Source organism: Mytilus californianus, unplaced genomic scaffold (genome assembly GCF_021869535.1).
Source record: "Mytilus californianus isolate M0D057914Y unplaced genomic scaffold, xbMytCali1.0.p SCAF_7, whole genome shotgun sequence".
NCBI lineage: Eukaryota > Metazoa > Mollusca > Bivalvia > Mytilida > Mytilidae > Mytilus > Mytilus californianus.
Genome location: NW_026262723.1, coordinates 117,232,569 through 117,258,893, shown reverse-complemented (window position 1 = coordinate 117,258,893; position 26,325 = coordinate 117,232,569). Strand labels below are relative to the sequence as shown.

The following is a 26,325-nucleotide window of genomic DNA, read 5'->3' as shown; positions in this document are numbered from 1 at the left end:
AGTATAATCAAAAATGGACTAAAGGTTAAAAATATACAAGGAAAAAAAAAAGGGGAAACTTTAACACGTTATTAAGATGATAAACAACGTCAGTACCTAGAATCTATACTTCATGACCATCATTCATTATTTGTGAAGTTGATACGGAATATTTATTAACAAGATCTTGGTATCTTCCAATGAACTTTTTAAGAAAAAGGACGAGACGTTCTTTGACATAACCTTGGCTAATCCACTTTCTACTCAGACACTGGTGACGTTTTATAAAGTCTGAGTAGCAGCTGCAAGCTCTTGAATAACGACTGAGTTGGGAAATGAATATCCCATATGCAGGTGAAGTTGGTATATTGCTGCTAAGGTGGGGAAAATTTATAATTTCAAAATTAAATCTTCTGGCTTGTCATAGACTCTGGTATTGAGATTACCGCTTATGTCAAATTCGAGGTATAAGTCTAAACATGGAAGGAGCCGTGTCTGTTGTTTCTTAATTTCGAATCCTGGAGGATATATTAATGGAACCCACTCAGAAAAGTTTGGATTGTTAATTGAAAGAGCATCATGAATTTATCTGAATGTGAAATTAAATGATCGGGCTTCTTTGATTTTCTTGTATTTGACAAGTGTTTGCAGGAACGCAAGCTAAAATATATTCGCTTAGATCGGTGTTACAAAGGAACCATGTTCCAGAGTAAACATGTAAACAAGTGTGATAATGTTGACATGGATTGGACGAGGTAAGGGAATATTACCGGAGGTCAACGTTATTGTGGATTTAAGATGAAAGGATTAAGACAAAAATACAGTTAAGGAGCGGAAATTCTACATATAAACTAGTGTAAATACTAGAAAGTAATACTCGCATGCAATGGTAAGAGTAATACTTTAAATATGTATGAATAAAGCAGAAAATTACGACATTATATTCTCAAAAAGTATCCCCGGTTTTAGTTATAGCAAAGCGGGGGAACACGATTGAAGGTTTTTGATCATTTTTCTTAATCATGGTTTAGTCGTTGATTATACAATATTTTCGTCTATTTATGGCGGAAATGCTTTGTCCTTGAATTACAAAGAAATGACGACAGGATCCCGTCCTCCTTTCCTCCTTTGACCTACCGATAGAGTCTTATCACCGAATTTGTACTTATATGAGCAAAACGACGTGTGAAGCAGGTTGTGTTTACTCATGAAATGGGGTTCTTGTTGCTCAGTCTTTGGTTTTCTATGTTGTGGTTTATATACCGTTGTGTGTCTTTTATTCGTTTATTGTTTTTTTGCCATTGCGGTGTCAGTTTGCTTTTGTTTTATGAGTTAAGATGTCCTTTCGGGTCTTTTTGCTTCGGTCTCATGTGCTTTCAAAAATTGTCGTGGTCAACTCAAAATAAATACTTACAAATAGCTCATAAGTTTCAAAAATACATAAAGACGATGATAGTATTTACGAAAAATACAACAGACCACAACAGAACGCAATATATATATACTAAAGGTGTGAGTTCAAATCCCATTGAGGGAAAAACGTTTGTCAGCATAAAAATGTAATTCTAACACTGCTGGGTTTAATTTCAGACTTGTATATATATATATATATATATATTAAATACTAAGACTTGTTGTATTACTGTTTAAATTGTGTCTACAAAAATTAAGACATTATGTATATGATAGTATTATAAAGTGTCTGCATAGATATATTAGACTAACATAAGTTTTAAACTATAAAAAGATAGCATTATATTATCAAAACTTATAAGTAATAAACACACAAAAATATAAAGTTTTAAAATTGATTTTATTGAAGAATAGTGGATACATTGATTTTCAAACAACCAATGGTATAAACACTAATTTATAATGTGTTTTTAATACGCTGATTAAGCCTTTGCATATATTGTGAATCTTCTATGTGTATACATGTTTTTCGTTATTCCATTAGTGAACTATTAATTCAACAAAACACTCAAAAATGAGATTGAAATTTACTGTTTTCATCATAACTGCTATATTGTCATTAAAACACATTGTTGGACGTGGTAATACAAACGTATTCAATTCAAACAAAGGTTACAGCATTGTTGGGATCAGCAGTCTTATATTCTACGTTTCAAGAAGTATAATTGAATGTGCATGTCAATGTGCAATCGAGGAAGGATGCCGGACTTCAAGTTTTGACAACTCAGCACAAAAGTGCTACCTTTATGTAACAGATGTGTGTCCCGAAATAAAAGCTTCACAGACAAGCTCTGTTTTAAGTATTGGAAAAACAGGTTTGTTTTATTTCTTTATCTTTCTTGCTTTTCGTTGGAGTAGTTGCACTATTTACATGAAATGGCAGTTGATAAACAGCTGGGACCATATAGTGGGTTCTGGGTATTTTATTGTTATCTAATTTATAATAACTGACTGGACCTAACATAGACAAATATATATATATACTTTAAATAAAAAAAACTGACCCTCATCAAACCACTTTCATTATTATTAAAACGTGACTGGTTTACACATTTATGTAGTCAAAAGCTTTGAAAAAGAATATACAAAATGACACAGTTCTATGTTGAACTGTTAAAACTGAGCAAAAGAAAGTAAGTTTTTCCAAGAAAATCAAGTGTTAAAATTCTAATTGAATACAGTTGGATTTTGTAATTTTACAATAAAAGATTGTGATAATCTTTTGTTTTTGTCTGACATTTGAAGAGTTATAACACTCTGCGTTTACTCTGAATTGATACACATACAAATACAAATATCTTCTATTCCAAAATATAGTGCCCATACAAAAGAGGGATTTTTTGCATGCACATCTAATTAACGACTTACTTCCTAGTTTAATTAGCCAATGACTGAAGGCAAATTTGGGTACCATTTTTGCTTAGACGAGTAATTTGTCAACTACAGATAGCAAAAGATATGGCATTTCATATTTGTACAAATATTCATTAGAACAATAAAACTTTTGTTTCAAGTTTAAACGTAAACACCGTTTTGAGAAATAAAATTGTAATCTATTCATTCTTCATTTTAAACCGTCTTATATATGTTCTTAGAAAAACCTTCGTCATCTGCATGCAAAAGACAACGAATTTTGTTGTTCGTCAGATCAGCAGGGTCAACATAAATAAAATGTTTCTGGCAGATCATTATAATAACTTAAAAATGTTGGGGCTTCTTACATCGACTCGCCTTGTCTAACTCCTATAAAAGATCTGAAAATATGGATTCATTAATTTTAACTGTTAACAAAAACTCTTCAAAGATTTACTAGGATTATAATGTTGTACGCCAGACGCTTGTTTCGTCTACAAAAGACTCATCAGTGGCGCTCGAATAAAAAAAGTGTACATGCATAACTGTGCAAAATGCTTCCTTAAGATCTACAAAACAAACAAAATATCGTCCGACCTATCTTTTTATCATTGCTACATTTACTATATCAGTGGGTTTTTTTTCAACAAATACGAAATAAGAAATTGTTGATGTTTTGGTTCTTATACATCCAGCAGAAGAGAGTTTAATTATATTGTAACACAGTGATGACTGCTGTACCCATATTTTGACTATTTTATTTATAATGTCTGTTTTGTTCACGCATCGTTGTAAATATAACGGAATTTGATGAGACTGTCGTACAAGTGAGAGGTTTAGCGCTATAAAACCAGGTTCAATCCACCATTTTCTACATTTGAAAATGCCTGTACCAAGTCAGGAATATGACAGTTGTTGTCCATTCGTTTGATGTGTTTTGTCATTTGATTTTGCCATGTGATTAGGGACTTTCCGATTGAATTTTCCTCGGAGTTCAGTATTTTTGTGATTTTACTTTTTATATGGAACCTGCATTCAAAATTTTAGCTGGAATTCACCTTATCGACATACTTTTCCACATTTTAGTTGCAATATGGATTCAGAAATTTCTTTTTTTGCAATTCAGTAAAAATTTTGGTTTATATGAAAATCGTATACTTAGAAAGAAATGATTAATCATCTAAATTAGGTATAGCATTTATCAACAAAATCATATATTTTTTCTTTGCAGATGTTGAGTGCATTGATCCTTGGAAGGCTTTCAAAACTAATTGTTATTATTTTGGGACGACTTTCCTGTCAATGAATGACGCTCAGGTAACCACATTATTTCATAATATCTTACTAATAACTACTTACTATAGGATTAAACAAATTTTTTCTAGATGACTTTTATGTAAAATTTGTGAGTCAGCGACCCAGTTTACACATTAAAAAATGTGTTTAATCCTTATAATTTTTTGTTTAATCATGACTAGTCCATATGGTTAATTTTTCTGCTGGCATCACTTTGCGTCCATCGTAAATTTGCATTAACATCACCTCCTCTGAAACCAAAACAGGCTATTTTAATCAAACTTATCAGGAATAATATATCGAAGGTTTTGATTGTTTTTCTTCATTTCACTGATTGGATCTTAACATTTTGTTTGGATGGCAAAAAATGCGGCATTGGTAACACAATGTTATCACTAAAACTCTATGGAAAATCACATTGGCTTCAAATTGCTACGTTGGAGTGATGTATGGTGGATTTTGTACAATAATCCTCATGTTGTGCTCATCAGATGAAAACAATGGTCGCTAGGGGTAATTTTTTTATTCCAATTAACCATATATTTTTTTTTAATTTCACCCTATGAAATTTAACTACAAAGCGAAATGTTTGAAACATCAGGGGTTTGATTTGAAGATATTTTTCTTCTTTAAAGGATCATCTTGAAAAAAAACAGATCTATACACGGAATCATATAACCACCAATACCCGACTCCGTCGAAATAAAAAAACCCAGAGAGACAAACACAGTCAAACATTAACATAGAGCACATGGTCCAGATAGCATGACTTGGTATAGGCGCATACAAATTGCGGAGTAAAACCAGTTTTTAGTGCACACCAACGCCCCTTTAGTATCACTTTACCATATATCGTAAAACTGAAGCATATAATAACACATCTGTGTGCACAGTGCTGCTACCAAAAGTATGACCACTGACTTGAACAAAGAACAAATCAAAATATAATTTCTAAAGCAGAGTAAAAAAAAGTGCGCGCTACTACAGCATGCTAGATAAAGTGGTAACAGCAATTGGTTGAATACTGCAACAAAATGAAAATTAGTAACAAACTGGCACTGCCAACAAATTCTCCCATTTGAACCATACCCTCACCCCAAACTGCACATTTATGACAGAAACAAAAATGAGAGCCATTTATGGTTTTGTTGTATTTCAAAGGTACAAAATACTTTTTAGGATTGACATAGAAAAAACAGATATTTTCTTCTTTTGGTATTTTTCTGATTTATGAAATGTGTCACATTAATGGAACAAACAATAGAATACAATTAAAAATGACTTGACCAATCAGATTAATACGAAACAAAAAACAACTAAAACATAAAAACATTCAATTATTTTTGACATTTTACCTATTGTGTCTGTTTGTTTTGTTCACGCATCGTTGTCAATATAATGGAATTTGATGCGACTGTCATACAAGTGAGAGGTTTAGCTAGCTATAAAACCAGGTTCAATCCACCATTTTCTACATAAGAAAATGCCTGTACCAAGTCAGGAATATGACAGTTGTTTTCAATTCGTTCGATGTGTTTGAGCTTTTGATTTTGCCTTTTGATTAGGGACTTTCCTTTTTGAATTTTCCTCGGAATTTAGTATTTTTGTGATTTTACTTTTCAATACCTTAAAAGGAAAATCAGGTGATAACATTCACACCCCTTTACCTGTTTTACGAGGGAAAATGTTTTGAAATTTAGGGGGATTTCGAATTTTCGGCATTGAAAACAAACCATACGCTGCTTAATGTCAAAAGTTATCTTTTCTTGACATGGAACAGAATGAATTTCTCAGGATAGGAGGCCAATAACTATGCACAACCAATTTGTAGTACATTTTGTTAGATCAATAAATGCAAAAAAAAAAACACCTGTGTTTTCTTAATATGATTTCTACAGTGTAGTGCACTACATTTGGGACAAATTATATAAACATTATAAAAACTTCATCGGCTCTTACTCTATATATGAACAGTTTTATGGTAATGTTGACTTTAACTCATTTTAAAAGCTTCAAACGTACTCATGCTTGACCTTTTTGAACTTAATCACTGTTTCACCTTAAAATTCATGACCGAAATTATCTACACTGTAAATTCAATCCCTACTTGTTATTTTATGCATAATAATCAAATTAAGAAATTGACTGGGAAGGTGTATGAAAAAGCGTTAACCAGTAAAACACTGTCTACAGTCTAGATATCGAAAATCAAAGGGCGATTATTGTGTTATCGGGTCAGGCGATTCAGGATCCAAGCGATCTATAGTCTAATAGATTTATGTAAAAATAAGTCAATAATACACCAGTGTGACGGTTCTTTGACGAAACTGAACCAAACTGACTGCTAATAGCGGAATGTTATTTCTTTATTCCGCTTCTATAAATGTTTAAAACAAACAAAAATATATTTATTTTTTAGTCGAATTCATGATCATAAACTATGATTGTTTTTCCTAATCAGAATACGTGTAAAGTGATGGACGGGAAATTGGTGAAGATAGACAATTCAAATGAAAACGAATGGATTAATTCAATGGTACAAACATGTAAGTATGTTGTATTTTACCACGTGTACTCCGTGTAAACGTTAGTCATCAATTGGTTAACACTGTACATTACCCGTTTTGCATCTACTAGATCATATTTAAAACAATTTTATCAAGAATTTTACCTTAATTGCTTAATCAAGAAGAAATACTAACTTCTCATAAACATACTGAAGGTAGATTAACTGTATATCATCATCTTGGATTGCTAAATAGAAGTTCACAATGGGTCTAGTTCTTTGCTTAAATCTGCAAATTTTGAGACAGGTTGGCAATTAATGGGTGAGGCTGTTTATTGAAATAAAGACAAAATAAATGTTTTATTGCATTTTTCAGACTGATTTATTAAATACCAAATATTTGTGTTTGTTCAAATCAAATTGTCAACTTAGCCTTTTAAGGGGAGAAAACTCAAATAATAAAATTTTTATTAAGGAATGATAAAGAAATTTTATAATTTTTACTTGTAGCAAGAAAACAAGGTCAGTGACACCAGTTTTTTTAAAGCATATTTCAAAACCTATCTTCTCATATTTTATTTCAAAATTCTATCTCTCAGATTTTTCAAAGAAATGTGTTTTTTCATGAACAATCTATGCAAATTTGGGTAGTTTTGCACGACTTATAGCTTGAAAATAGTATGACTTATACTAGTATATCATGATAGGAAATATTAGCCCTGAAAAATCGTATCAATTGGGAGATATATATATTCCGTATGCAGGCGCTGCTGGAATGTTGCTACATAGGAATGGAAATTTAACAATTGGGAAGCTAAAATCATCTCTTTTGTCGTAAAGTTTTGTTTTCAACTGACCATTGTTGTTAATTTCTAGATGTAAATAGATAAAGGAAGATGTGGTATGAGTGCCAAGTCAAGATATGAGACAGACTTAACTGTATCTGATGTATCCGTTATCTCAAGTTCGATGGGATAGATGCTCTCAACATAAGTAATGAGGAAACCTATTTTCAATAACAGCACAAATCTCAAACTCATTTATAGCAGCAATATAGCAAATTTGCATCAGACAACGCAGTAAAAGTATTTATGGACTTACCAATGTTAATTACAGTAAATGAGACAGTGTTATAGCACAAAATATGAATTATCTTTCCTCTTAAGTTTTCCGCCTACAGAAAATGTAGAGGTTTAAACATAACATTATTGATATTTATTCGAAATAGTTAATATGTAAATGTGTATCTAAAATGATATATAGAAAAAATTGATGGAGCAAATTTTCATTCAACCAACCGCCGCACCCCGAAAAACATACGTCTAAAGAAAAAAACTTCATCCAGCTTTGACCTTTTCTCGAGGTTCATCACCGATATTCCGTTGAAATCGGGTAGAAAATTAACCCACCACTATATAACATTTTTAACATAACAAGGCAATGCTGTTACTGCAGCTTGCAGAGTAATTGGATTTGGTCTCATTGCTTTTATTTTCAGATAATCATGCGACAAAAATAGTAAAATAAAAATAAAATCCCTACGAGCTGCCGTGCAACGGCTTGAAGACCGCCGGGTTAACCGATGTATGCTACCTGCTAATGTTGATAAGCGTTTGACGTATATTTACACGGGTTGTTGGCGTGTTTTCGAAGTAAAATGAAACCATAGCTGTCGGTAATTTAAGCAGCTCATTCGACTTTAACTTCTGGTTATGTAATATTTACCTGATCATTTAATAATATCTTACACTCGTAAAGCTCGGGTGGTAGGCGATTCAATTTACTCTACCCTGATAGATATTTATCAATACTGAGTATTTTTCAATACTCCTTATTCATTCTTTTTATATTTCGATGGCGGTTCGTCATCAGGGGAAATCATTTGAACTATACCCATTGTCCCCATTGCTTTTGACAAACCTGTCATTGGGGTAGCCAAATTTTTGAAACAACTAAAAATGAACTAAATGGCACTTACTTTTATTCGTTTTCGCTTGGTTATTCCTCCGTCCTACGGAGCTCACATTATTTAAAATTTAAAAACAAATCCTGGTCACACGGCACTAAATTACCATGTGACGTAATGATTTGTAAAGACAAATATTCATATAAACTTTTAATAAAATGACATATAGATAAACATAAAAAACAATATGATATAAAAATGTCTCGTTGTACGCGACAGAGGTGCGTAATAACATACACTCAGTATCATAAATGTTTCTGGATATGAATTATCTTACGAGATCTTACGTATAATGTGTTCCTTAAATGCAATTTTCATAGTGGTTTTTGCCTGGCTTTAGCTATGATTTTGTCCTGTTCGTTTCAAAAGCATCATTTTTGATAATTTATGAATTTTCAAAAAGATTCACCTCGAGTATAACTGAAGAGACATGTATTGTCGAAATGCGCAACTGATGAGGTAAAATTAGTTCCGTTAATTTTCTTTTGGAACTGGGAGCACCAAATATAATGATTAAATCCTCTTGTGATGTAAGTAAACATATAAACATATTTTTTTTTTTTTTACCTGTTTAAAAATGATTTTTTGTGGATCGAACCAGTCAACAAAATTGTTCACCCTTGTTTCACTTTCTATGTTAATATATGTTAATAGCTGAAAGTAAAACGACAAAAATACCAAACTCCAATGAAAATTCAAAACGGAAAGTCATAAAAATAGCTCAAACACATCAAACGAATGAAAAACAACTGTGGAACAGGCCTATTACATGCGAAACTGATCTCTACCTAGTGGTATCTTAAAAGTTACGTGAATACGAATTCAATAAGGTTAAAATTATTGACTTGCAAGTCAATAATACATCAGCGATGTTTTTGAGCTTATTTTGACAAATTTGTGTCAAACTGACTGCTTATAGCGAAATATTATTTCAAATTCCGCTTTTATTAATACTTGACCCAAAAAGAATCGTATTTTACAGTTTTGTCTAAATCGTAGCTAATGTCCCTTTAAGGGGGCATTTCGTAAAAAAATTGAATTTTCTTTTTCTTTTTTTTTAAGTCATCTGGTGAACATCTGTTAACACCTTACATCAGTGACTACTGTTACCATGAATTAAATGTTCATACGTTGTCGTTGGTTCATGTCTGTCATATTTGTTTTTTTTTGTAAATTGTTTTGTTATGAATTAGGTCGTTAGTTTTTCTCAATTTATTCATTTCATAATTTTCATGTCATTGACATGAATTCACATATATAACCTATACTAAATCAACAAGACTTATGCATGGTCACCCACATATATGACGTCCTACCGAAAAAATATAGATTGCACCAAAGGCATCAATGTCATTATAAAGACGCACACTTACTCACCTAGATGCACACTAAATCATCAGGCGTACACGAAATCACCAAGATGCCAACTTGATCACCAAGAGGAACACTTAGTCATCAAAGCACACTCTAAATCAACAATTCGCACACTAAATCATCAAGGTGCATATGTAATTACCAAACACACTGAATCAACGAGACACACATTAAATCATCAAGGTGCTCACGAAATCATCAAGGTACATAGTTAATCAATAAGGCACACTGAATCAACAAGCTATGATAGGGAGAACCACAGTTTTTAAATCCTTAATTATTCCTTATATTACATTTTAAGTGTGGGTCACAACCATAGATTTCTAGTTCTAATGAAACGAGTACCTTCACTGAGATAGCTGTGTTAGTGGAGTAATTGTTAACAGCGTGTGCACTATTGTTGTTGAATGAAAAATTTAAAACAAATCACCAAGACGCCCATAAAATCACAGACACACACTTAATCATTAAAACACGAACATAAATCATCAATATAATGAATCATCAAGTCGCATATCAAATCATCAAGACACACTAAATCAACCTGACGAATGAATCATTAATAAAGACTGTATCGACAAGACAATCAAGAAATCACCAAGACGCACACCCAATCATCAAAACACAATCTCAATCATAAAGACACACTGGATTAACAAGACACAAGTCCAGGATTCGTAATTCCACCAAAATTCAGTCAACCGGAACGGTACACAAGTTCAATCTGTAAATCACCATCTTACTCTAATGTACTATCAAATCCCCTAAACTACTACAGGTATAACGAAAAAATCCGGACATGTATATTTTTGAAAAAATTACGAAACTTCGGACATGGCAACAATATAAGACAGACTCACATAACAAATCATACTCATCAGAGAATTGCCCATAGTCGATACAAAATACGGTTCACCTGTGAACTAAAGAAAGAAAAACCCATTGAAAATGACCGTCACATCTTTATTATCAGGTATGGTGTTGTTAGATTTCATGAATTATATAGAGAGTACTTGTTATCAAATGGTTGCGTTGTCAGTTTATATAAGTAAAGGTGGATGCAGATACTTTTTAGAACATTGAAAGAAATTATTTGGACGACTTTATTTCATAATAGTATATTACTTCATTTCAGTGGGGCCACCTATTAATTATTTAATTGGTCTGCAGAAAGTCAATAGTAAATGGAGATGGCTATCTGACAATTCTACACCTGAGTTTACTAATTGGAATACTGGACAACCATCAGGAGACGGAAGTTGTGCACGTCTTTCTAACAACGCTCACTTTGCTTGGAATGATAATAGATGTGGAATTACAGCTAAATATATTTGTGAAAAATGTTAGTTTTGATACCAATATGATTAATACACTGAGTGGCAATATCAAAGTTTAATACAAAAATTAAAATTAATGTATTGAATGTAAATAGGAAAAGTTGATACAAAAACTAAGAATAACAAACTGAGTGTCAAAAGAAAAGCAACACCATTGTTTTTCCATCTAGAAAGTTTTTACCAACAAATCGTCTCTGAGAATAGACTAATATATGTAATATTCAAACCAACAGATCTTCTTTAATATAACAGGTGTTTTCCATTCGTTTGATGTGTTTTTAGCTTTTGGTTTTGCCATTTGTTAAGGGAATTCCATTTTTGGATTTTCTTTGGAGTTCGGTATTTTTGACTGTTGACCAATAGTTATGTATGATGAACAGGTTGAATATTTCTAGCTATTTTTAGAAACTAACGTAATCATTTTCCCATTTCCAACAAACACAACCTGCACGTTGGATAAAACATGTCTACCATAATGAGCGCTTCTAACAATTCAAATGAGAAAAAAATAATATGACAGACAGTGGAGCAGGATCTGCTTACCCTTCCGGAGCACCTGAGATCACCCCCAGTTTTTGGTGGGGTTCGTGTTCCTTAGTCTTTGGTTTTCTGTGTTGTGTCATCTGTATTATTATTTGTCTGTTTGTCTTTTTATTTTTGGCCATGGCGTTGTCAGTTTGTTTTCGATCTATGAGTTTGACTGTCCCTCTGGTATCTTTCGTCCCTCTTCAACAAACGACAACCACTAAAGTAAAGGCTCCTGATTGAAGACAGGCACACATATAGAATGTAGAGGTGTAACAATCTCACTAACCTGAAACACTGGTGTAACATCGGACTGTAAAACTAAGTTGGAAATGGCTAATCTTCAGATTGAAAAACACACAAAGGACCGATTTAACAGTACTGACAGTTACTTAGAGCTAGTTCAAGGCTAATTGCAACTAAATTATGTTCTCCCAGACTTAGGTATCAATGAGTACCGATAAAACAATATTCAAAGATTTTACCATGGTTGTAAATAGATAACCTTTTAAATAAGTTTATTCAAAGTACTGATGAGGTTACAGGAACAGTAAGAACTATTTCGCATTTCCATTGACAAGGGGCTCAAATGATGTGGTTTGTTTTACTGCACTTTGTATAAAAGAGAAAATATGCTCCGAAACAAAAGAATGAATAAACTTTGAACTTCTGCGTTTGTTTTGAATATAATCGTCGAGTTAAAGATTTGTTCAGAATTTGATGATATTTGAGAAAAACTTTACCTATTGTGTTATTGTGCTATGGTCAATTTTGAGTTCTTGTCTTTCATTTTTTGCTTATGTACTTTGTCTATATGCCATTTTGTGTTTCTTTGTTGAAACAGTTATTTGTTTTTATAGTGATTAAGATTATATTACAATGTTGATTGCTGTACCCCAATTTTTGACGTTGTTACCTATTATGTTTATTTGTTTTGCTCACACATTGTTGTCAATATAATGGAATTCTATGCGACTGTCATACAAGTGAGAGGTTTAGCTAGCTATAAAACCAGGTTTAATCCCTCATTTTCTAAATATGGAAATGCCTGTACCAAGTCAGGAATATGACAGTTGTTTTCCATTCGTTAGATGTGATTGAGCTTTTGATTTTGCCATTTTTTAAAGGACTTTCCGTTTTGAATTTCCCTTGGAGTTCGGTATTTTTGTTATTTTACTTTTCCTTCTTCTCTTTTGTTTTTATAATAAGTATTAATTATCAGCTGGGTGAAATAAAATAGAAGTCATTGGGTATCACTGGTATTGTCCGTCATAACCAACAACAAAAACATTTATTGATATATCAATAAACAAATGATTTTATATCACAATGAATAAGTAATGTTTTGGCAAAAGTCCATGTACTTAAATTTAAACAAACACAATTATTTTTGATCAGAAAATGAACAAAAAAGAAGTAAGAAGGTGTTTTATATTAAATTAAAAAAAGACAGGTACAAAATAGCCAGGAAGTATAAATGATATTTTACGACAAATAATACTTACAAGTTCAAAGGGTGTTAGTAATTGGTGTGTTCTACTTATGTTTTTCTAGCACATTTTGGTGAATAAGATAAAAACTATGTCAACTATTTACTTTGATAATTCGTCAAAGAAAATGAAAATAAACTTACGTGTGAGAAGTGGGATTAAACTTGTCATTGATTTTAGCGTTTTACTTTTTAAGGACACGTCTTAAGGTAAAATGTTTACCCGAATTACTCTTTAACGATGATATTGTTACAAATTTTTAGGATTGCATTCAACTTGCACACCCGTCCGTCCTCCGTTCGATCAACCAATTATTCCGTCACACTTTTCTAATCTACTTCTGAAATGAATAACGCATATTTGGTCAGCAGCTTGCCAGTAATGACTTTTAACCTATGAGCATTTTTCGGGTCTGTCAGACACTTTTTTTTACTAATCCCTTAATTGTTCAATATATTGATTGAATTTATAAAATTTAGTGCATTTTGCTTTAATGTTGTGGTACTTATTTGCACCTACCATAATAAGTTGTTTATCTGTTACATTTTAAAGTCAATTAAAACATCTCATTGTTACTTTTAGCTCCTTACTATAATTTATGTATAAGTCAGTATGTTACGCATAAACAAATATAAACCGTCTTTGAATTTTAAATGACCACACAAACAGATGGAAACAATCACACCATGCCATTCTATTATCAGTTCAATTTCTGATATTAAATTTAACCGGATATATGTTTATTTTGATAAAGATTTATTTCACGTTTTACATTCCTCCCTTATTTTCAATGAATATTAAATGGGCTATGTCAAGAGATTTTGGTAAAGAATATTTGATAGTTGAAAAAGTTGCAGTTCAATGGAGAAATACTAAATTTTATATAAACAGCAGATTTCATGAGACTGAAAAAGTGAAAAACTGTGGGTTTTATATTAACCTCTATTACTCGCTGCTTTCGCAAATTCAAATGGCCCTGTTTCAATAGCAACCCTATCAAATTGGTCTGAAAACTATTTTTTCTTTATAACATGTTATTCGGATGATTTATGCAAGTTTTCTTCAAAATTTGAGACATTCATGTCTTGGTCACTGCCTGGTCCTTAGACAGACTGGCACTTAAAATAAATACTTACAAATAGCTCATATGTTTCAAAAAGTAAAATAACAAAAATACCGAACTCCGAGGAAAATATAAAACGGAATTAAAATACATAAAAACAATGAAATGAAACTACTACATAAGACCACAACATAATATATATATTTCAAGTACTAAGACTTGTTTTGTTATTGTTTCAATTATTTATACAAAAATTAAGACATTCGATTGTTCATACATGTTTTTACAATATGTTTTTGATATATTGTACTATACAATAATGTCTACATAAATACATTAGATGAAATGAGGCAATGGAAAGATAGCAATATATTATCAAAAACTTATGATTAATAAAAACACGAAAAGTATAAAATATGAAAATTGATTTTATTGAGAAATAGTGGATACATTGATTTTCAAACAACCAATGGTATTAACACTAATTTATCAAACTTTTTCAATATGCTAATTAAGTCTTTGCATATAGAATGAACCTTCTATGGGTATACATGTTTTCATTTATCTCATTTTTCAAGTATTAAGTAAATAAAACACTCAAAAATGAGATTGAAATTTACTTTTTTCATCATAGTTGCTACACTGTCATTTGAACACATTGTTGGACGTGGTAATAAATAAAGGCAACAGTAGTATACCGCTATTCGAAATTCATAAATCGATTGAGAAAAAAACAAATCCGGGTTACAAACTAAAACTGAGGGAAGCACATCAAATATAAGAGGAGAACAACGACACAACAGAAACACAACACTAAAATGCAACACACACAGAAACGAACTATAATATAACAATGGCCATTTCCTGACTTGGTACAGGACATTTTAAGAAAAATGGTGGGTTGAAACTGGTTTTGTGGCTAGCCAAACCTCCCGCTTTTATGGCAATGTTAAATATAACATTAAAATGACAAGACTACATGACAGGACTACAATACAAATAAATGGGAGAACATACAGGACAGAGACACACACAAATAATAGCTATCAAAAGGTACCAGGCTTATGATTTAATACTCCAGACGCGCGCCTCGTCTACACAATACCCATCAGAGACGCTCAGATCAAAAAAGTTCGAAAGCCAAAACAAGTACAAAGTTGAAGAGCATTGAGGACCAAAAGTACCAAAAAGTTGTGCCAAATACGGCTAAGGTTATATGCCTGGGATAAGAAAATCCTTAGTATTTAGAATAATTCATACTTTTGCTAACAGTAAATTTATAAAAATGACTATATAATAGATATACATGTTAACGCCGAAATGGTGAATAACTACAGAATAAATACGAATACGTAACACAACCTAAATCAGCACATAAAAAACATGAACAACGTATTATATGTTAGCCGAAGAGATCGACGCACAATGTGACGTCACATATAAATTTCTATAAATTTCCAAAAAAATAGTTTAGATTTCAAGATTAGGTTTGTAATACTGATATACCATGTATTAATAACAATGAAAATTACAATACTTATTAATATACAATTGTGGTAGTAATTAGATAATTAATTGTATTATCAAGCTATGTCGGTATATCTTCTATATCCAACTGTAAACCAAATACATCGTATAAATTTATAATTAATTATATTTACCGTAACACACAAATAGAACAGAAAAAAATAAGATTTACAACTACAAACGATAAGACATTTGACAAAATCCGATGAGAATAACAAATTTAACATCAAAACTAAATACATGGATTTTTGATAGAAAATACCGTGACACGTCTTATAGCAATGCGAATTCACACTCAGCAAAACAGTCACAATCGGGAATAAGTCACGTTCGGTACTTAAAAGATCAGACGACGTAATGGCAAACCACAACCTAACACGTGGTAAAAATGTCCTTTGTTAGTTTGGACAAAGACACATCGTATGAATCAACCAATTCGTGATGGTGTCCATAAAATTTACGGAGTGTCATTTTTAATCTGTACTCCTCATAACTTTGTTGGAGCAGTTTCTGCGTTAGAAGCACACTCCTGTATATGAAGTCCGTATAGTGTGAACATGCACGAGCATAACGTATCAACTGATATATGTAGACACCATACGAAGGGGCAGCGGGTATGTTACTGCTGAGAAATGGGAAATTGATAATTGGGAAGTTGAAATCGTCCCGTTTATCATAGATTTTCGTGTGAAGTCGTCCATCTGTGTCAATATTGAGGAAAAGATCAAGGTATGAAGCAGTCCTTCTAATATCAGTAGTATCCATAATTTCAAGTTCTCTGGGATATATGAGATGTAAGTATCGGTTGAAATATGGGTTATTTTTTATAATTTATTTTTTTCCTTCATGAATTTACCGGTATCAACAAATATTTATCTTGTGGCACAATTATCAAGCAAGCGAATAAATAAGCATAATAAGCATACTATGGTATAACAGTATGAAATCAATGGATTAAGTATGGTAATAACATTTTCATTAATACAATAATAGTAGTAATAGTAGTGCAAGAACATATATGTACATGCATATGGTACAACAGTATACATATACTTTCAAATATTCATATACACATAAAATATACACACATATGTATATGGATTTACCCCATTAAAATTTAATCAGTGACCTTAGCCCAGGGGTTCCAGTACAAGTTGTGTTCTTCCACACTTAAATATTTTGAGGAAATATGTTTTTCGAAAATCAAGTTTTCTTTTATGTAATTTTGAAGTCATTTTATATGAGGTTTTATATCTTGCATCTTACATCTGTTAATGAAGTACTTTGTCAGTAAAATAACTTTATTTTTGATAAAATTCAATTTATAATTTTCATACAGGCCAAAAATGACAATATCCAAATTTAGTGAAATTTCGATATGAACTATATCGAAAATCCAAGAATTCAGTTTGTGCCAAATGTCGGCTACAATATGACAACCCCAAAGTAAATGTTCTATAGTTTCTGGCTCTTCCTTGCAAAATGTACACAAATTTACAAGGTTCATTTTAAAGAGTAGAGCGTTTGTACCCAAGATATAATGAATAATTCTATATTGAAACCAACATAACCTAGTGTATTTTGAAACCTTGGTAACACATAAGTGTATTTTTTCCAATTTTCTACAACTTTATTTTACATTTTACATTTTTGAGTTATGTGATTTAATTTTGCAATTCCTCTACAACTACTGTGATATATATTAACCAAACTTGGCCACAATCGTCATTTAAGTATCTAGTTAAAAAAAAACGTGTCGGAAGACACAGCTGGCTAACATTATCAACATAGCTGACATGGCTGAAATGATATTTAGAGAGAAAGTTTTTCTATTACGCCCCATATGATTTAAATCATAATAAATAAATAAACACTTTAAATCACTCAAATGATCAGCAAGGCAAGATCTATTATGTAAGTCAAAGAAACTGAACAGACTAAAAGATCAGTAATACAAGATCAACAAAATAAAGATTTTTGTCATGAAGTCTATTCTTATCTTCAATGTTGGAGAGTGTGCTTAATGTTTGATTTGCCCATAGACCAAGGTGAGCAACTTGGGTGCTTTAGAGCCTCTAGTTACATTTACTCAAAACTCCTGGCCTGCTTTTTTTCATATTTCATCCTATCCCCTCACCCTGGAAATTAAATGGTAGCTCCTTAATCACATACAACTGTCAAATTCAATGATATATTTTTTTTTCTGCCCCTTTATGGATATATTGTATATTGATTGATGTTTTAATCTGTTCATTAATTTTTCGATTCAGATTATGAAAATATCACAGATACATGTATGATGGAAATGAATAGTCCTGATGATAGTGATAATGGTGAAGGTTATAAATTCAATTAAGGATTTTGATTGTAAAACATTAACTAAATTTTTGAGTGTGTAAAACTAATTGATTATATGAGCACGTTGTTTAACCCCAAACTCAATATCACAAATTATATTTTGGTTTAAATATTAAATTAGCTGATTTGACGATTATGCGATATGGATGCATAAAAAAAAACAAAATCGTGCACAGAAGACTTATTTTATGATATATATAATACATGCATTGGTTCAAGAATTGGATAAACATTATTTTTCACCAGTCAGTCATTTCATATGACTTTAAATGTATATCACCTTAATTTATAAAATGTATGCTATAGCTATAGTAATGTTTTAATCTGTTCAATAATTCTTTCAATAAATTCAACTAAGGATTTTGATTGTAAAAGTAGCAAAAACTTATAGTTTGTAGCTCCCAAATGTAATATTATAAGATTTATTCCAATCCCAAATATCATCCCCAAATGCATGATTTATACATGCAGGGTTTTCCTGGGATTGTGCTTTCATGCAAATCACACTTCCTACTATTACAATTTACACTGCAACTAGTTGTGTTTATTTCCTAAATATAGTAACACAGCTTATATGTTGTGCAATGTGAATTTTATCATGCAACACTTTTCCACAATCAGGGGTTCCTTAAAGGATGAAAATAAGTTTGACTTTAGTTTTACAATTTTAATAGCTATCAATGTATTAATTTAAGTTGAAGTATAAAAACAATATAAGGTCAATGTAAAAAAAATATAAACTTGTTTGTATTCGGCGCAAAACTGGTGAAGGGCTCGGTAGAACCTCGCCCTTCCCCAGTTTCTCGGCCTCATACAAAATAGTTTATATTTTTCTGACACTGACCTTATATTGTATATGACCATTTATGTGACTTTCCAGATAAAATTTAGCTGCAATGCCTTGTTAATTAAAGGATGAAGGAATCAATGCTTATAGAGATACTCTTGCTTGGTTACAATTTCTAAAGTCAATTTTTAAAAATTAATTTACTATTTTGAATAAGGTGAATTCATTTATTTGTTCAATTTCAGACAGCAATCAAGATACAGATTATTCTGAGTTAGAATGTGAGTCAGGAGATGAAGTTGCTGAAAATATTAATTGAACCTTCGGGTAAATCATTTAAAGATGTATGTCTAAGGTTATATGTTACACAATTGAATAGTAAAAGCACAAGGTGTTCCCCTATTTTACTGATTTTTTTTTTAAATATAGGATTTCGCTTAATTTTTTTTCTATAAATGAGCTTTATCATATACGTAATAGAAAATTAAATAAAAAAAGAGGACACCGTTCATTTAACACACAATCTGCCTTTGAAAGAAGCATAAAATTGAGAATGGAAATGGGGAATGTGTCAAAGAGACAACGACCCGACCATAGAGCAGACAACAGCCGAAGGCCACCAATGGGTCTTCAATGCAGCGAGAAACTCCCGCACCCGGAGGCGTATTTCAGCTGGCCCCTAAACAAATATGTATACCAGCTCAGTGACAATGGACGTCATACTAAACTCCAAATTATACACAGGAAACTAAAATTAAAAAATGATATAAGACTAACAAAGGCCAGAGGCTCCTGACTTGGGACAGGCGCAAAAATGCGGCGGGGTTAAACATGTTTTTTGAGATCTCAACCCTCCCCCTATACCTCTAGCCAATGTAGTAAAAACAAACGCACAACAGTACGCACAGTAAACTCAGTATAAGAGAAGTCCGAGTCCGATATCAGAATAGGAAACAAAAGAAAATAAACAAAATGAAAATAATACATAAATAACAACAGACTACTAGCAGTTACTGACATGCAAGCTCCAGACCTCAATTAAACTGATTGAAAGATTATGTCTTCATCATATGAATATCAGGCACAATCCCTCCTGTTAGGGGTTTAGTATTATACCGTCATAAAATATATGAGAAGAACATAACCCGTGTCATGCCAACAACTGGTTTTAGAATAAATGTGTTGAATTCCGATGCAAAGACCCTATAAGTGAAACAATATTAAAGCCAAAATATGCAATCTTTAATGACCTGACAACAGTATCGTAACTATATCCCTTCTTAATAAGTCTGTTTAAAGGTTTTGTTAGCTTTTGAGGTGAATAATGACATTTTTGTGCTTTCTAAAGAATATTACCATAAAAGATTGGATGTGAAATACCCGAACGTATAAGATGTCTGCATGTTGAGTTATATTTACGAATGATGTCCTTGTACCGATGATAAAATTTAGTAAATGTTTTGACTAGTGTATGATATCGAAAATGCATTTTTGTTAAGGTACTTTTTTTCTGTTTAACTAATAGGAGTAATAGAGATAATAGCGAAAAAGAACCAAAATTAAAAAAATCTCTTAAATTTTACAATTGATCAGTTTAAGTACAGCTCATTTAAAAAATATTAAAAATATAGGTCACCGATGAGTTAAAAATATTTCATTTTTAATGCATAAAAATGGCATTTTTGCGCCAAAGGGAGATAATTTGGAGCTTTTACAATGATATAAACATTTTAAAAATCATCTGTGGCCAAAAATCACCAATTGATGCTGTTGAAGCTTAAAATACAATATTGCTATCTTCATTCTAATGAACCTGAAAGAAAAAAAACGTCAAATTATACATTAAAAATCTTCCAAACATGGTCTGCGCTTGCATGTACATTTCCATAGCATTAATTGTGAATTGATGCCATGAAAATTGGTGACTTTATCCAATAAAAATTAACATTACAAGCGATGTTGCATTAGAATAAATCTTCTTATATCTCTATTTAAGTACATTTTGAGGTAAGAGATTGCATGACATTTTAATATGGCTTTGATAAATTGCAATACACTCAACTGTTTATTACTAAGTAATTGTGGAAAAATCAAACAACAAGCAAACCTCTTGTTATCATGGTAATGTTTGCATTTTAGCACATAGAAAAAGAGGAAGACCATTTGGGTCTTCTGTTGACCGTCATATGAACTATCCTGGAGATGAAACAATGGAAACTCCTGTGAGAAAAAGTAAGTAGCATGTATATATAATTTTATATATATACTTATCATATATTTAGTAGTAAATACAGCTGTTTTGAATATTTGATTAATAGCCTGCTGTTTAATCCGTATCGCTCATCTTTGATGCAGACCCTTTATCATATACTTATAGCAAATAACATATAATTTTTACAGTATGATAATAGCATTGAATTTACGTGAATTCCATATTTTTCCGAAATGGTGTATAGCGGACTGATATGAAAAATTTATCACATGCTTCGATTATTATCACATGCCTTTCTTTAACATTATCGCAAGGCATTCCGGCGATACTCGGCAAATTCCGGAGAATACTTCTCAATGGTACGTTTTCAGTGAAAAACATTACAATTAAAGTAAGGTACAAAACAATTATTAGGATACAGGATAATATCTTATGTAAAATGCAAAAAAAAAATTCAAATAAATGCATTTTTAAAAGTTTCCAGCATAATTTAGAAAGATACTTTACAAATGTTTTTACAAATTTTTCCAAACTGTGTTCATTATGTTTTGTTGATTTTTTTTATCGGCAATATATCATGCTGTTGTTTTTTCCCTCTGTTGAGGCATATGTTTGAAAGATTTCTTATCGGATGTACTACATTTGGCGTCCGACGTCCGTAAACTTTTAACTTTTTGAACTTCTATGTGAGAACCACGAAAAAGGACCAAAAAACTGTTTTTCTCCATTGTTGAAGCATATGATAAAAAGATCATAGCATGTCATTTTTCATATCAGATGTATTATCAGCCCTCGAGCCTTCGGCTCTTGGGCTGATATTGAACCTTGGGCTGATAATACATCTGATTTGAAATATGCCATGTAATAATCTGATATTATCACACCCCTTTATCGCAGGTCTACCCTTTATCACACCCCTTTATCGCAGGTCTACCCTTTATCACACCCTTTATCGCACAAACATTAGAGAAATATTTTTCAATGGTTCCAAAATGGAACGGTCATTACGCCATTTTTTTTAATGACATCATTGTTTGGCATGTGACGTCACAGACGTCGAGCTTTCATATTTTCTGGCACATGAAATGAAATCATAAAAAAATACGGGCAAAGAGGGTTAAACTTTATAAATTTTGATATTTCAAAAGTACATATTTTTCTCACCAGTCTTAAAGTAGTCCTTTGTTTATTATAGTATACTTGTTATCGAATTGATAATTTTGATGCCCCATTTATAGGCATTATGTTTTCTGGTCTGTGCGTCCGTTCGTTCGTCCGTCCATTCGTCCGTCCGTTCGTCCGTCCGTTCGTCCGCCTGTCCCGCTTCAGGTTAAAGTTTTTGGTAGAGGTAGTTTTTGATGAAGTTGATGTCCAATCAACTTGAAACTTAGTATACATGTTCCCTATGATATGATCTTTCTAATTTTAATGCCAAATTAGAGATTTTACCCCATTTCACGGTCCACTGAACATAGAAAATGATAGTGCGGATGAGGCATCCGTGTACTTGGGACATATTCTTGTTTTCTTAATAGGTTTATTTCAGAATGTGTTTTGTATAGTACAACATTACTAAAGTAGGACAAAAAGAATTCAATGAAAATAAAACACATATAAACAACAACAAAAAATACAATAAACATAATATTTCTATGGACTACAGGACACAAATTGTAAGTAAACCCAGGTGCTTCGGATGAATAATTAAGCAGTTCCTATATTTGATAAATGTTAAAACGAGGCAAAAATGAATCTAAAGGTAACCCAGGTGTTTTGTATCAGTAAGCAGTTCCTATATACTCTCCTATTTAAATATATGATAAAGTGTATAAAACATGGCAAAATCCGTATCACATGCCGTATCACCCTCGATCATAAAGACCCTCGGGCTGATATTGGTATCTCGGGATGATATGGCATGTGATACGGATTTCACCATGTATTATTCTTTATATACTAAACCCAAAAAATTTATTTTTTGTCTATTACCTGGTAGTCCTAATTATTGTCTTCACTAATCAAAATGACTAGAAATCAGAAACCGCATTCTCTGTAAAATAGTGTATTACTAACATGTATTACACCCATGCATAGAAAGTTAGTGGAGGGTACAAGGAACCACCGAATTCATCTGTGTGTCTAATGTAAGACATCCTATGTTTGTGCTTATAATTGCTGGATGCTTGCTTAGGGACATAACCCAACAACCATTTTGCATTTGTTTAACATATTCAGAATCTTGCAAGGGCAACTCATTGACCTACTCAATATATTTTGATAAAATATTATATGAAAGTAAGGGAGCTACCATTTGATTTTTATGGGGGGGCTAGGATGAAATTTGAAAAAAATAGGCAGGACAGGAGTATTGAGTAAAATAAAAAGGCAGGATGAGATTATTTGCAAAAAAAAAAGGCAGGATGACAATTTATGTAAAAAAAAAGGTCAGGATAAATAAAAAAAGGCAGGTCCGAATAGAGTGAAAAATAAAAAAGCAGGACCGAATAGAGGGAAAAATAAATAGGCAGGACAAAATTTTTCATCCTAGCCCCCCATAAAAATCAAATGATAGCTCCCTAAAAGTGTATCACATGTTTATGTGCATGAAGCAAGATGATTATTTCTGATGATTTTGAAGGGAGATAATCCACTTTATGGGTTTTATGTTGTCATCGTGGGTTATCAATCAGTAAGCTCATATTCTATTTATTTAAATTTTGCAGAAAGAAGAAGCCTGAAAGCACCGACTTCTTTCACATACATGGTGTGCTGTTCAATGCTTTGCAAATCAGGATTGAACATTATGACTGCAGAGACTGTTCGAAATAATTTTCAATCCCTGTCTACAAATGAAAAAAGTCAGTTCATTCTGAATTGGCTACAAAGCCGTTCTAGGTATATGTTCATTGATGTATAATTTTCATCTATTATCATGTTTATATTTCAATATAAGAAGATGTGGTATGATTGCCATTCAAATTATCAGCAATTCTAATACAATTATTTTGTATCAATGGTTCTGATTGTATGACAGTAAGCGTAAAATTCTCTATCTCCTATCACGTCACCTAGCTTAGGGGCCAAAGAAGACAACATCTTTTCATGGAATTTTCTTTAAAGATCTCTTAATTATAAGTCAGTCACAATACGGCATTCAAAGTGGAGCATTTACTCACACAGCAAAGTAAGCTGTATAGGACCCCAAAATGACAGTGTAAAACAAGACATGACAAATCAACGTCCAGATTTATATGATAACATAAATGAAAAACAAATATTAAAAACAACAACAATCCACAGCCATCAAAATTACAGACTGCTTAATTGAAACACTTTAACAGGTACATATAGTAATATGTAGTGAGCTAGGTTAAATATGAGCTAACACTGAACAATTTTTCATGGGACTACCTGAAATTTGTTACCTGCTGTATGAATTCAAATGCACTATTATTATACTTACCCTGTGTAATTTTTCAAGAACACATTTATTTGATTGCATGATTTTGTTATAACAGGTTTTATATTGACAAAAAAATCTTTAACTTATGACAACATAAAAATGTAAATGAATACTTCTAGTTAAAAAAATATGATCTTATTCTCTTTCAGGATCAATGAACTTACTTGCAAGTATGAGTTCAAGTACCTGATAGGTACATCTTCAGTGTGTCTATCAGCCTTTCTACTGGTTCTTGGAATCCCTAAATCAACGTACTATAGTATTCAGAAAAAGTTTTATGGTAAATATATAAAACATGCATCACGCAACTAAAAACTGAGTACACTTTTATTTTTTTGCTAGCAGATAATGAGATATTTAAGTCCCCTATTGCTATTTCATCCGTTCTAGGAACACCTGTGTATCACTGAGACAGAAGACTCTTATTGTAGATTCAAATTTCTATGGAAGAAGAACTGACAAACTAATCCAAGCTATCAACATAAAAACAGTTTGAGAATCATAAACCCAAACTCTTTATCAACGTAAACCTTTTAAGTAGCCTTCAAGCCACACACCCAGGTATTTTTTTTAGTAAACCTGTAATGGAGGAATAAGGATTTTTTAAAACACTAACTGAATTTCATGCAGAAAAAACAAATAAAAAGTTTATTATCTGACTTGCCTACGAAAAATTTTTTTTTATGTATGAACATGTTGTGTCTGGTTGTAGCTACATGAGTAATAGAGTTCTTATTGTCTCCAATTTTAGATGGATCAGTTGTTATCAATAAAATTGGTAATCTTCTTGGTAGAATGAATGCTTCTAGCCAAAGTGCAATGACGTGGTTGCATATGTATGCCATCCAATTTGGTGAGAAATTACCCAACCAGGAGAAAATACACCTACCACCATGTGTGACCAAAAGGTCAATTTACAGTGAGATGGTTGAATACCAACATGACAAAGGGGAACCAGAAGTTATTTCCATGTCACATTCTATGTTACTCTGGAGAACATGTATGTGTCATATTGCCATCCCTAAGGTAACACACACATACCATTTAATGATCTGAATCATTATTTGTATATAATTCTTATATGATTTGCATTTTAGGGAATACATTGATATGATTGGTCGAGAGGACTTCCGGAAGTTGTTCTTGACGTTGCTTATTTTTCGGTAGACGACATTGACCAAACTTCTTTTCGTAACCAATGTAAACAAGATGGCGGCGATAATAGTAACACAACCCGGCTCGACGTTAACAAAATGTGTTTTCACTTCGCGTTAATCATTAAATTAGATAAAAAAACACAAGACATTCATTTAAATGATAATAAGAGTTTTTGGAGTTTATTTGTTATCAGATAGCAAATTTCATGGAGTACATATTTTAGCATTAACCAACAAATGTATTCATGCGCCAGGCCAATCCAATGACACAAGTATACACTGTACGTGCGATACAGGTTTCGAGTGTGGGAACATGCATTCCTTTATCTCCATTTTTAAAGTATTATAAGGATTAAACGCCTTTTTAAAGGAATTTATTAGTGTATAACATCTCACATGATTAAACTCTTCACAATAATATCCACTGACTGTATGTAACCATAGGCAACAGAAGTAGTT

The 26,325-nt window shown here is 32.0% G+C and overlaps 1 protein-coding gene across 1 annotated transcript; it reads left to right on the top strand.

Moving 5' to 3' along the window:
• The first annotated feature begins 678 nt into the window (after positions 1 to 678).
• Positions 679 to 25,823, top strand: LOC127709651 (uncharacterized). The gene is made up of 4 exons (XM_052215257.1): positions 679 to 734; positions 24,859 to 24,989; positions 25,461 to 25,628; positions 25,807 to 25,823. Exons 1-4 carry the CDS (start codon positions 679 to 681, stop codon positions 25,821 to 25,823), a joined length of 372 nt encoding a protein of 123 aa, XP_052071217.1.
• Positions 25,824 to 26,325: the final 502 nt, after the last annotated feature.